This window comes from Podarcis erhardii (assembly GCF_964252035.2).
Source record: "Podarcis erhardii genome assembly, chromosome: 17".
In the NCBI taxonomy this organism is placed as follows: domain Eukaryota; kingdom Metazoa; phylum Chordata; class Lepidosauria; order Squamata; family Lacertidae; genus Podarcis; species Podarcis erhardii.
In genome coordinates this window covers 4,977,765-4,990,454 of record NC_138515.1, presented here as the reverse complement: position 1 = coordinate 4,990,454, position 12,690 = coordinate 4,977,765, and the positions used below count along the sequence as shown (strand labels likewise).

General features: G+C 48.6%; 1 protein-coding gene across 2 annotated transcripts in view; it reads left to right on the top strand.

Annotated features, from left to right (window-relative positions):
• Positions 1-7,358, top strand: part of TFE3 (transcription factor binding to IGHM enhancer 3) — a 35,101-nt gene extending 27,743 nt beyond the window's left edge. For both annotated transcript variants that reach the window (XM_081845276.1, XM_081845275.1), the window contains exons 8-10: positions 1,206-1,281; positions 4,715-4,862; positions 4,976-7,358. In XM_081845276.1, coding sequence (XP_081701402.1) covers positions 1,206-1,281; positions 4,715-4,862; positions 4,976-5,284 — 533 coding nt within the window. In that variant the 3' untranslated portion in view covers positions 5,285-7,358. The remainder of the gene's footprint in view (positions 1-1,205; positions 1,282-4,714; positions 4,863-4,975) is intronic.
• Positions 7,359-12,690: the final 5,332 nt, after the last annotated feature.

The following is a 12,690-nucleotide window of genomic DNA, read 5'->3' as shown; positions in this document are numbered from 1 at the left end:
ACAAATTGTGGCTGTTTTTTGTGTTGAATATATGCTATATGGCAATTTATGGACCTAACAGGTATCTAAAGCCATTTGCACATAACAAATTGGAGCCTACACAACACAAAACACTGTTGCAGTATGTAGGTTTTATCTTATACAGTGGTACCTCGGGTTACATGCGCTTCAGGTTACATATACTTCAGACGCTTCAGGTTACAGACTCCACTAACCCAGAAATAGTATCTCGGGTTAAGAACTTTGCTTCAGGACGAGAACAGAAATCATGCAGCGGCGGTGTGGCGGCAGCTGGAGGCCCCATTAGCTAAAGTGGTGCTTCAGGTTAAAAACAGCTTCAGATTAAGAATGGACCTCCGGAATGAATTAAGTTCTTAAACCGAGGTACCACTGTATTTTGGAAATGTACATCCAGTTTTTTTCCCTTTCAATTTTTGGGGGGCCCCCAAGAGGGTGGGCCCTAAGCTATAGCTTGTTTAGCTTAAACGTAAATCCGGCACTCTTACATGTTTACAAGCCTATCTTTACAACCATAAGGGCTAGAAGCCTGGGTTCTCTCTCTAAAGAAACCTGAGATCCTTGGGAAGCTGAATCTGGTGCCCAGTTCCACTTGGTTCTCTGCTTGTGTGGCATTTCATTATACCCCCAGTCCTGAATCCAGGGCTCATGCCAGTAAGGTACAGTGGTGCCCCGCAAGACGAATGCCTCGCAAGACAAAAAACGCGCAAGACGAAAGAGTTTTCCGTTTTTTGAGTTGTTCCGCAAGATGAATTTCCCTATGGGCTTGCTCCTCAAGACGAAACGTCTTGCGAGTTCTTGCGAGTTTGTTTCCTTTTTCTTAAAGCCGCTAAGCCTCTAATAGCCGTGCTTCGCAAGACGAAAAAAACGCAAGACGAAGAGACTCGCGGAACGGATTAATTTCGTCTTGCGAGGCACCACTGTATAGTTTGAGGTTTGGAGGTGTACCAGGCAGAGAGAAATACCTGCCTGGCTTTGGGCAAGGTACCGCATTCTCGCCTAGCCTACCTTATAGGGCTGTTGTAGGGTTAAATGAGTTGATCAAATGGCAAAATGCTTTGCTTTCTGGAAAGTGCTGTGGAAATGAGTTTTTTGTGTGTGTTATTTTCTTAAACCAAAAAAGATAACACGAGTAGCTGTGCTTTAATAATATCTAGTGCCACTTACGTTTCTCTCCCTCTTGGCAGTTGAGCGGCGGCGGCGGTTCAATATCAACGACCGTATCAAAGAGCTGGGGACTCTCATCCCCAAATCGAATGATCCGTAAGTATAGTAGATGAATGACAACTGCTCAGCACCGTGACATAAAGGCCTGTTGGATAGGGTGTATGCGTGGAGGAAGGCTGTGAGTTCCCCTTCCTTGAGAAGCCTGAAAGTGTAGGCCACCCTCTGCCAACCTGGCACCTCTGGAAGTATTGGGCTACAGCTCTAATAATAATAATAAGAATAATAAGAATAAGAATAAGAATAAGAATAATTTTTTATTTATACCCCGCCCTTCCCGGTTCAAAAACTGGTCTCAGGGCGGCTAACAACAAATTTAAAATACTTACCATATTTTTCGTCCCATAGGACGCACCTAGTTTTTTGGGGGGGAAATAAAGGGAAAAAAAATTCCCCCCCCCAAACCAGGTCGGGGAAACCAAACCAGGTCGAGGAACAGCGGGGTGGCGGTGCTGCGCCTCCCCGCTGTCCCCCAAGCTTGTGGGGCTGGCCGATGTCTGCCCGGCGCGAGGGGCACTCTGCTTCAGGGCGCCCTTCGCGCCGGGCGGCAGGCTGCTATCCGCAGCGTAGGGAGCCCTGCGGGAACTCCCGCAGGGCTCCCCACGATGTGGATGTGTTCCCGAAGCGCCGGGTGCTCTGCCTTCAGCGCGCCCGGCGCTCCGGGAAGCAGGCTGCTATCCGCCTAGGCTGCGGATGTCTTCCTGAAGCCTGGAGAGCGAGAGGGGTCGGTGCGCACCGACCCCTCTCGCTCTCCAAGCTTCAGCCAAAACCTGCATTTGCCCCATAGGACGCATCCAGATTTCCCCTTCATTTTTGGAGGGGAAAAAGTGCGTCCTATAGGGCGAAAAATACGGTAATTGTAAAAGCAGCATAAAATACAGTATGAAAACATGAATAGCAATAAAATTCAAAATTCAGAAATCAATTTAGGGGAAATAAGCATTAGATAATCCCCAGGGCTAGCTGGCTGAATTGGTCCTACTTGGGCCAGCGAGGAGGCCAGGGGAGAATTAGCTTTGGGGTCTCAGAGCGGGTAATCTTCATAAAAGAGGAGGGGGGAGGGAAGTAAAGGGAAATAAAATAACAGGCTGAATTCAAATTAAAGGCCAGGCGGAATAGCTCTGTCTTATAGGCCCGACGGAAGGAGGTTAAATCCTGAAGGGCCCTAGTCTCATAGGACAGAGAATTCCACCAGGTCGGAGCCATCACTGAAAAGGCCCTGGCCTTGGTGGAGGATAGTCTGACTTCCTTAGGGCCCAGGACCTCTAAACTATGGTTATTCATGGACCTTAAGGTCCTCTGTGGGGCAGACCAGGAGAGGTGGGCCCGTAAATACGAGGGCCCTAAGCCACCATGAGCTGTGTTCACTGGGGCAGATGGGAGTTGTAATCCAAAATATTGGGGAGGGGGGCACCAGGCTGGTGGCAGTGCATTCATCCACCTTCTAACTGCTGTTGTATTCTAAATGTGTCTTCAGTACTGATAGTTTGGGTGGAAAGATTTTTTTGTCCTTTGAGCTATATCTTACCAGTGTATACAGTGCAGAGTAGAATATATTGTATATATGTCTGTATACTCAAGAAGGATTCATTCTATGAATGCCTCTCCATATGTAGCCAGAATGATACCGTCTGCATAGAAGTGGGGAGGTGTCAGCAGGCTTGGTGCAACCCCAAAGTGGCAGAAGCTCCAAAATCTTTAGGATAAAATCCCTTGGGTGGCAGGGAAAGGAAAAACTCAGAAAACAAACCAGTGAGAGCTTGGTATGCCCAGTGGTCATGGAAACTGACTGACTGGCAGGGGGAGAGAAGGAAGGAAGGAATGAATGGAGTATCCTGGCAGTGGGTAGGGAGCCTGCCAGCCAGCCAGCCATATACACACAGCAACATTTTACATTACTTAGTCCACTAGCCATGATAACTAGGGCTGCAGATTCTAGGGCTGCCATCCTTTATGTGCCCTGCTTGCGAGTGCCATGGGGCATCTGGCTGGCCTGCTGTTGGAAGCAGGATGCTGGACGCAACCGGATGCTGGACTCAACCTTGGCCCGGCAATTCTTATTAGTGTGTATGTATGTATTGGAACGCACGGACCTTAATTTATGATGAGTTTAAAAAAATGTTTGGAAGCATTTCTAAAAAGACCAGAGGCATTTCTGTTAAGTATTGTTGGCAGGGACATCCCAAATACCTTTAGGGAGGTATTCAACGGCTGCAGCTCGGACTTTGGTGGCAAAGGGGTGGAAGGAAGAAGTCCTGACAATAACGGATTGGCATAACAAGCTACAAGAATTTGCTGAAATGGGGCAGTTGACAAATAGCCTGAGAGGCAATTCAAAACAAAAATTTATGGGATAGATATAACAAAAACAAAAAGTGGGATAGATATAAGATATATGTTCAAAAATACAGTAAAGGTTCGCTATCTGTCCTAGCATTCGATTGACGTTGGCGAGAGACTGAGTTGAGAAATAAGACCAAGGGTACATATTGATATAGGAATATATTAGATAAAATGTAAAGAAATATACAAAAATAAGAGTACATTTATTTGTAAAAAAGGAATATGCAACGGGATAGACAGGAAGTCCAAAGTGTTGGTAATTATATATATATGATTCTGGAATAGTTTTTTGCCCTTGTTTTTTCTCCCCCCCCCTTTTAATATATAAACTTTGTAGAGTTATACAGTGGTGCCCCGCAAGACGAATGCCTCGCAAGACGGAAAACCCGCTAGACGAAAGGGTTTTCCGTTTTGGAGGCACTTTGCAAAACGAATTTCCCTATGGGCTTGCTTTGCAAGACGAAAATGTCTTGCGAGTTCCTGTGGTCCCCCCCCTTTCCCCCCCTTTCCCTAAGCCCTAAGCTGCTTATCAGCTGATCCGCTGATAAGCCGCTTAACAGCTGGTCGCTAAAAGCCGCTAAACCGCTAATAGCGCTAATCCGCTAAGCTGTCAATGGGCTTGCTTCGCAAGACGAAAAAACCGCTATACGAAGAGCCTCACGGAATGGATTAATTTCGTCTTGCGAGGCACCACTGTACCTTGGGTTGAAGTAGCTTCAAGTTAAGTATTTTCGGGTTGTTCTCCACGGCGACCCGGAAGTAACGGAGCACGTTACTTCTGGGTTTCACCACTCGCGCATGCGCAGACACTCAAAAATGACATCATGCGCATGCACAGAAGCGGCGAAATGCGACCCATGCACATACAGATGCACGGTCGCGTCTTACGTTTACTTCAGGATGCGAACGGGGCTCCGGAACGGATCCCGTTCGTATCCAGAGGTACCACTGTATACATGTTGAAAATTATAGTACAGTATAATAAGCCTTGCGATGTAATAGGATAATGTTTACATTTACATCTGTAATGTAAGAACTTTAATAAATAAACAAAATTAAAAAGAAAGAAAAAGGAATGCACGGACCTTGCTTGCCCAGGTGATGAGCTCCTCTTCTCCCTCCTCCCTAGGGAGATGCGCTGGAACAAGGGAACCATCCTCAAAGCCTCGGTGGATTACATCCGGAAGCTGCAGAAAGAGCAGCAGCACTCGAAAGAGATGGAACTCCGGCAGCGCAAGTTGGAACAGGCCAACCGCAGCCTGCAGCTGCGAGTGCAGGTAGAGGAAGCGGGTGCCATTCTCAGGAGGGGGCAGGGGTGGGGCGGGATTCAGAAGGTGTAGTTCAGGCTTGCAGCTGGGTCTCACTCTCCCGTCTCTGGTCTCTTCCCCAGGAGCTGGAACTGCAGGTGCAGATGCACGGGCTGCCCTTGACTTCCGCACAGGGGCTTCTGACTCAGCCCTTGGGAGGAGACCCGGTTCCTTCCTTTGCAGAGTCCCTGGACCTGCCCTTCACGGCAGAGGAACTGGGGCTGGGCCTTGCTCTGGGCTCCGACGGGGGAACCCTGCAGGATGTTCTCATGGACGATGGGACCGCTCTGTCCCCGCTGGGTGCCTCTGATCCGCTCCTCTCCTCCGTCTCGCCTGGCGCCTCTAAGGGCAGCAGCCGCCGCTCCAGTTTCAGCATGGAAGATGATTCGTGATGGCAGCGCTTGGGATTTTTGGGCAGTGGAAGAGGAGCCGGAGAAGGCTCCCGCCCTTACTCACCGTGCCCTGCTCCTGCTCTTGAGTATTCCTCTCCCTCAAATCTTGGAGGCTTCTCCCCTCTACTGCTATAGGCTGTGCCCCTTCCTTTCCCCGACATTCCATATTTTGGGAGAGCTTGAGCTGCTGCCTCTTTAGCAAGAGGGCCATGGGAAAGAGGGCTTGCAGAGCCACATAGTACCACTCCTCCCCTGGAGCAGGAGAAATAGGGTATCCCATCACAAAGTGAGGGGCCCTAAGCCTTCTGGACCCAAGCTTCAGAAACTCTGGGAATAGTGGATTTTTGCATTTCCCTAAACCTGCCGTTTTAAACGTTAGTAGGGCGTTTCTTTAACACTGTGTGAGGAGCGTATAGCCACAAACCTCAGTTCATCCACTCCAACCCTCAGTTTGCATTCTTGCGCCTTTGCTGTATATAATTTGGGGCAATTAAGGTGGGAGAGGAGGAGAAAGTGGCCTCCTTGCTTTGCATAATTTAGAGGCATTCTCCCCTTTAAAAAAAGTTAGGTTTATTTTATATAGTTATCGGATGTTTTTTATTCGTAACTCTCACCCTTTCTTGTTTAAGTCGGCAGATTCAATGTTTTATCAAAACTACCACTTTTAATTTTTTTTTCTTCGTCTCTTTCCTTCAGTTCTGACCTGACCGCAGAAAAACTTGATTTTTGTCCCTTGTGACTTCTTTGTGGGCAAAGAAAGGGAGTGGGGTGCAGAGGCGGAAAATTTTGTGAAATAATGTTCTTGCTCATGTGGTTGCATTTAAGGGTACATTACTGCCACACAGCATTTAATTGTCACCCCGTTTGTTTTTTTTAATATAAATGAAGCTATAATCAAGTTTTTTTTATATACTCAAAAACTTTTTGCATACCAAATGGACATTAGGAGAAACAGAGAGCAAATGAGACTGTACTGTTTATTGAATCCACTAGTTTTTTTAAAATACTGGAAGCAGGCTTCTGTATGACCCAACTCTTTGTTGGGTGTAAAAGTGTGGCCGCAATTGCTGCAGAGACAATCATTTGGGCTCCAGTATTAGCCTCACCACTGTGTGAATGAACCCCCTCAAAACAGAAGTGCTCACCCAGGAGTAGCTGTCTCAAAATATTATCTAAAAGCACCAAGCTTTTACGGCTTTTTAGGGTAACTTGTGCCCCTCTAAGAAGTTATTAGATTCTACCTGCTGTCGTCCCCTGATCATTGGCCATCCTGGCTGCAGCTGATGGCAGTTTAAATCTAACAGCTTCTAGAGGGCCTTGCGTCTCTCCCGCACTTTAGAATCACAGCATAGTCTGAAGTCTGTGCTGGAAAATGGAATACCAGACGTCTGTCCTTCAGAAAGTGTAATTTTGGGTGGGATTTAACTAATGAGGCCTGTCCACAGAAGCCCAGTGCCCGACCCTTCATTTCTAGTATGGGGCTTCTCTTCATCTCATCCGCACGTCCCATGAAATTGGCTCTGGGGAGGTCGGGAGAACTTCTGGAACAGTGGGTGGGGGATTGCTCCATCTGGCAAGCCAAAAAGGAACAATCATCTTAGCATGATGTTGAATTTCACCCTTTGAAACTGAGAAGAGCTGCCTTACTGGAGGTTGTCACTGGGTAGGAGGAAATATGGGTAGTTTCTAGGCTGGGACCTTTTTGAGCTGGAAATGAGGGTAACAGGAGTGAGTGTTCAATGTAAACCAGACGCCGTAGTGGTATTCCAGTGTGTGTAAGAAGCAAGAGGACCGAGCACAGAGGAAGTTGCAAAAATGAGATTAGGGCAAGTGGTCGTAGATCTTAAAAGGAGTAGAACTGGGTTCCATTAACAAAAGGTTGAGTCTGATTAAGGAGATGAAAGGGATAGAATTTCAGGCTGAGGGAAGGGGCTGGTTTTCCTGTTGTGGATTCTACATCCTCAGAGATGACCCAGATTGCGCCTTCTGTCCTTTTACTTTGTATGTTTAAACATTCCCACTACCAGTACTAGAGGCTTCTAAACAAATAAACCAGCAATGACCATTTTCTATAGCTACTGTAGTACCTGTTTCCTCATTGTGTCGTGTGGGGAATTCAGTTATGAGTGTATATAAAGAGTTTTTCTCTCTGTTTTTAAAGCCACACTAAGCTGGATGTCATAAGCTGGTGGGACTTTGGTGGTGCCATTCACCTAACCAGACCCTGTCAGCGAAAGTGTTGTGCTAAGACTTCTGCTTGCTCTATAGGGCTTTCCTCTTCCTCCACCCCCACTGGCCTCCATGGAAGAGCTTTTGGCTCAGGGTGCTGGTCAGAAGATCCTCCAGAGCAGAGCATGGGGGAAGGGTTTTTTTTTTGGGGGGGGCGGGATGTCATTCTGTCCTGCAAACTGAAATGCTTGCACAGATGGAATAAGAGGAAGAGAGTGATGCTGAATTCCACCCCTGGTGCTGAATAAGGAGACTGCTACTCAGTTCAAACGATGCTGTTAAGGCTGGCAGAAACCAGCAGCCATGAAGTTTTTACATCTTATTTTAGGCCCAGGGATGGTCAGTTTTTGAATTTGCAGGGCAGCATTTCCCCACACCTTGATTAAAATTTTGGTATAGCTGAGGGTGGTGGGGCTTCCAATTTACTATCTGGGTGTTGAACATTCTGGGAGTCATATACTAAACCTAGACACAACAAAATTAGGGTCACTAATCCACAGTATACTTTTGCATTCGAGAGTCCAATTCTGAGACCATACTGCTAAATACACATATATCTAGTCAGGAAAGGTGTGCATCAGTATGACTTGTCACTACTTCTTTCACTTGTCACTCTCAGATAGGGATGTGGCAGTTTTTCTTGCCGCTTGTGAATATTTTATGGGGCAATGCTGCCAATCATACAGGTGTCAATAATAATAATAATAATAATAATAATAATAATAATAATAATAATAAATTTTATTTATATCCCGCCCTCCCCAGCCGAAGCCGGGCTCAGGGCGGCTAACAACAATAAAACAGTACAACAGTACAACACCACAACATGCTAAAATCAGTCATCATAAAATTAATTCAAATCAAGCCACTGGCAACCATTGGGCCAGAGCTCTGTGAAGATTGCCGAGGGAGGGAGTGAGGCTGTGCCCTGACCAAAGGCCTGGTGGAACAGCTCTGTCTTGCAGGCCCTGCGGAAAGATGTCAAGTCCCGCGGGGCCCTAGTCTCTTGTGACAGAGTGTTCCACCAGATCGGAGCCACAGCCAAAAAAGCCCTGGCTCTAGTTGAGGCCAGCCTAACCTCTCTGTGGCCTGGGACCTTCAAGATGTTTTTTATTAGAAGACCGTAAGTTTCTCTGAGGGACATACCAGGAGAGGCGGTCCTGTGGGTACGAGGGTCCTAGGCCGTATAGGGCTTTAAAGGTTAAAACCAGCACCTTAAACCTGATCCTGTACTCCACGGGGAGCCAGTGCAGCTGGTATAGCACTGGGTGAATGTGATCTTGCAGCGAAGACCCCGTAAGGAGTCTCGCTGCAGCATTCTGCACCCGCTGGAGTTTCTGGGTCAGTCTCAAGGGCAGCCCCACGTAGAGCGAGTTACAATAATCCAGTCTGGAGGTGACTGTCACGTGGATCACAGTGGCTAGGTCAGGGCGAGAGAGGTAAGGAGCCAACTGCTTAGCTTGGCGGAGATGGAAAAATGCCACCTTTGTTATAGCTACAATCTGCGCCTCCATGGAAAGGGAGGTGTCGAAGATTACACCCAAACTCTTAACGGACGGTGCTGGCACTAATTGCGCCCCCGCAAGAGATGGGAGTTGCCCCCCCAATCCCATATCGTCCCGTCCCAGCCACAGGACCTGTCTTCGAAGGATTTAGCTTCAACCGGCTCCCACGTAACCGTCCAGCCACAGCTTCCAAACATCTGGTCAGTGTGTCTGGGGCCGAGTCAGGATGGCCATCCATCAACAGTGGCTGCTGGTGCGCTAGGTGGCCAGTACACCAGCCAGACAGCCAAGCTCTCCTTGGAGCCCCACACTATCCAACACATTCAATGCCGGGGATCGATGGTGATGGTAGAGCCCTGAAAGGACAATCTTCCCGGATTAATAATGCCACCCCTCCCCCCCGGCCCACAGTCCGCGACTGGTAGAGGACAGAGAAACCCGGGGGCGCCATCTCTCATAAGGTAACTGTTTCCCCTTCGCGCACCCAGGTCTTCGTCACACAAGCCAGGTCAATCCCCTGTGAGATAAAGAAATCTCGCAGGGTGGCGGTTTTGTTGCCTATAGACCTGGCATTGCACAGCACCAGTGACGGAGATGAGTAACCCTTGCTCACCCTACCCTCGTCCCTCGGGATGAGGCGCAGATTGGAAGGGGTACGAGCATATCCATATCTTGATCCCCTTTGCCTATTGCCCCCACCGCTATACCTCCCTCGCCCCTCCACGGTAGCAATCCCAAGCCTCATATTAGCCTCCGTTGATGGCAATTAATGTTATTCTTTCGCAGCCTAAGACAATAAAACCTTAATGCGATAAAAACAAAAAACCCAGAAAACAATACAAATAAAAACTGCAAAAATTACAAATCCATCAAAATCAAACAAATTCCCAATCCCACCCAAACATCCATTCCACCCCCATATATAAAAAATCTAAAGGGAAAGGAAAATTTTAAAACATGTTAAAAAGAACTCTGCACCCCTCCGGGTCCTCCTGGGCAGCAGCATCAGTGGCAACAACCGTCCTTGTGAGGCCCCACCCTGGGCCAGATAGTAAGTGGCAGGAGCAGTCCTTGTGAGGCCTGTCAGGCCCTGCCCTGGGCTAGGTGGTAAGTGGCAAGAGCAGGGCCCTCAGGCACTCACACAGCGGAGTCTACCCTTCGTAAGTGGCAGATAACTGTGGTACAAGAACCTGAGGGCAAGTACAGACCTGGTATTTAAAATCTCTTGGTGAGACTGAATGAAAGAACTGTATATTATACACCAGTCAGCTTGAAGCCATGTCTGTACTCTAGGACAGTGTTTCCCAACCTTGGGCCTCCAGCTGTTTTTGGCCTACAACTCCCATCATCCCTAGCTAGCAAGACCAGTGGTCAGGGATGATGGGAATTGTAGTTCAAAAACAGCTGGACCCCAAGGTTGGGAAACACTGCTCTAGGAGACTTCAAGAGGCTTAGCGGTTTTTTTATATGGCAGCCATACTGTGAAATACTGCACAGCTAATGCCAAACCATACTGATAGATACACATATGTGTGTGTTCATGTGTATTTTTATTGGCATCAATCTGTCTTGAGAGACATTACAGTGCACCTCTACAGGTGAAGTCAAACTCCTGCATTTGCAGCACCAAAATGACTTCCCTGGGGCACAAGCTTGAATGGAAGTCCAGGGCTGCCCAGATGACAACACCCTCCTCTGCCTCGCTGATGTGGACCAAACAAAAGCAGAGTAATACGTTAGGCATCAGCTTGGCTGCAAGAGTTTCTGGAAGAAGGTGTACAAAGCACCATCCAACCACATTTGTGTAGGGCTTACTCCTTAACCTTTTCTTATCCTGAATATATCCTGCAAGGCAGCAGAGGTTTAGGATCAGTTTTCCAGGTTGGAAAGCCCCATTTGCTCCCCACTTCTCTCTACAGCATGTGCAGAAACCCCCCTCTTGACCGTCGGACCCATGATGGTTCTCGTCCATCCACCAGAGCCTGTCTTCACATGCAGGGGAAGCCGCAAGGGGTTGAGACCCATTGGCTCCCTTCACCTGGTTTAGCCAGCCAGTCAAAGCTGCTTCCTGGGATGAAGCTGCTGGCGCATGCTGACAGCTTCTAAGAGCCACAGGTAAGAGCCAAGTGCAGGGTGGAGACCAAAGGTGGACAAAATGACTCAGAAGGAGCAGGAAGTGTTACCCACCAGAGGTACTACCCCTCCCCTCCCAACCTGTTTATGTATGTGTATATATTATATACAGACATATATACATACCCATACCCACCCCAATGGCCTCACTCTGCTGCAAGGCAGCTTCTAGTGCTTCTGCAAGAATAACCCGGCAACGGCAACTATAATCATGTCCTAAACTCTCGTACCCAAGGGCAACCAACCTCCACTGACTGAAAGCCGCTCTAGGAGGGAAATGTGCCTGATCTCCATGGAGCCCACTTCCGCTTCGTGTGAACGTAACTTCCTCTCCCTGACTACCCTGTAAATTGTTGCCGTTTTCTTTAATTCTTTGTGGGAGGGGGCGGAGGAAGGTGGGAATAAGGAGGACATTTAAGTCTCCCCCTCCCATGGTAGGAGTCTAGTAGTTTTCCTAATCTCTGAGAATTATTCTTGCAATAGTTCTACGCCGCACACTTCCTAAAAAATGTCCGCTAAGAGAGAGAAAAAGAAATTGGGAGAAAAGCAATTACAAACCTAGGCAGCATCTTAAAAAGCAGAGACATCACCTTGCCAACAAAGGTCCATATAGTTAAAGCTATGGTTTTCCCAGCAGTGATGTATGGAAGTGAGAGCTGGACCATAAAGAAGGCTGATCGCCGAAGAATGGATGCTTTTGAATTATGGTGCTGGAGGAGACTCTTGAGAGTCCCATGGACTGCAAGAAGATCAAACCTCTCCATTCTGAAGGAAATCAGCCCTGAGTGCTCACTGGAAGGACAGATCCTGAAGCTGAGGCTCCAATACTTTGTCCTCCTCATGAGAAGAAGACTCCCTGGAAAAGACCCTGATGTTGGGAAAGATGGAGGGCACAAGGAGAAGGGGACGGCAGAGGACGAGATGGTTGGATAGTGTTCTCGAAGCTACCAGCATGAGTTTGACCAAACTGCGGGAGGCAGTGGAGGACAGAGGTGCCTGGCGTGCTCTGGTCCAGGGGGTCACGAAGAGGCGGACACGACTAAACAGCAACAAGAGAGAGAGAGATAGTAAAAGGATGGAGCTTGACGACCCTCGTCTGCTTCCAGTCAGGCCAGGAGGGCTGCGGTGCCCCCCTCCGCCGAAAGGGGGGCTGTGGAAAGCGCCGCAATCTCTACAAGAGCGCGGGCCTCTGTGGGCTCCGCTGCGGCCTCTTCCACCTCCGCCCCGTCATCCCGCTCCGCGTCTTAAGGCGCAGGGAAAGGAGCGCGCAGCTTCCCTCCTGAGCCAGTGGCCTCCGCACTTTCTCTCTTTCCCCCGTTGCATCCCATAATACTGGCGGGGAAGGGAAGAGGAGAAGCGCGAAGAGTTAAGCTGCCTCCCGACCTCTTGGTCATCTTCGCTCGTCGCGCTTCTCCTCCTCCTCCTCCGCGCTTCCGGTCTTCGGCACCTCTATGCTCCCCTACTTCCGGTCTCCGGCCCGTCTACCCTTCCCACTTCCGGCCTCCAGGCGCCTTTCCCTCTTCCCCCCGCCTTCGCTCC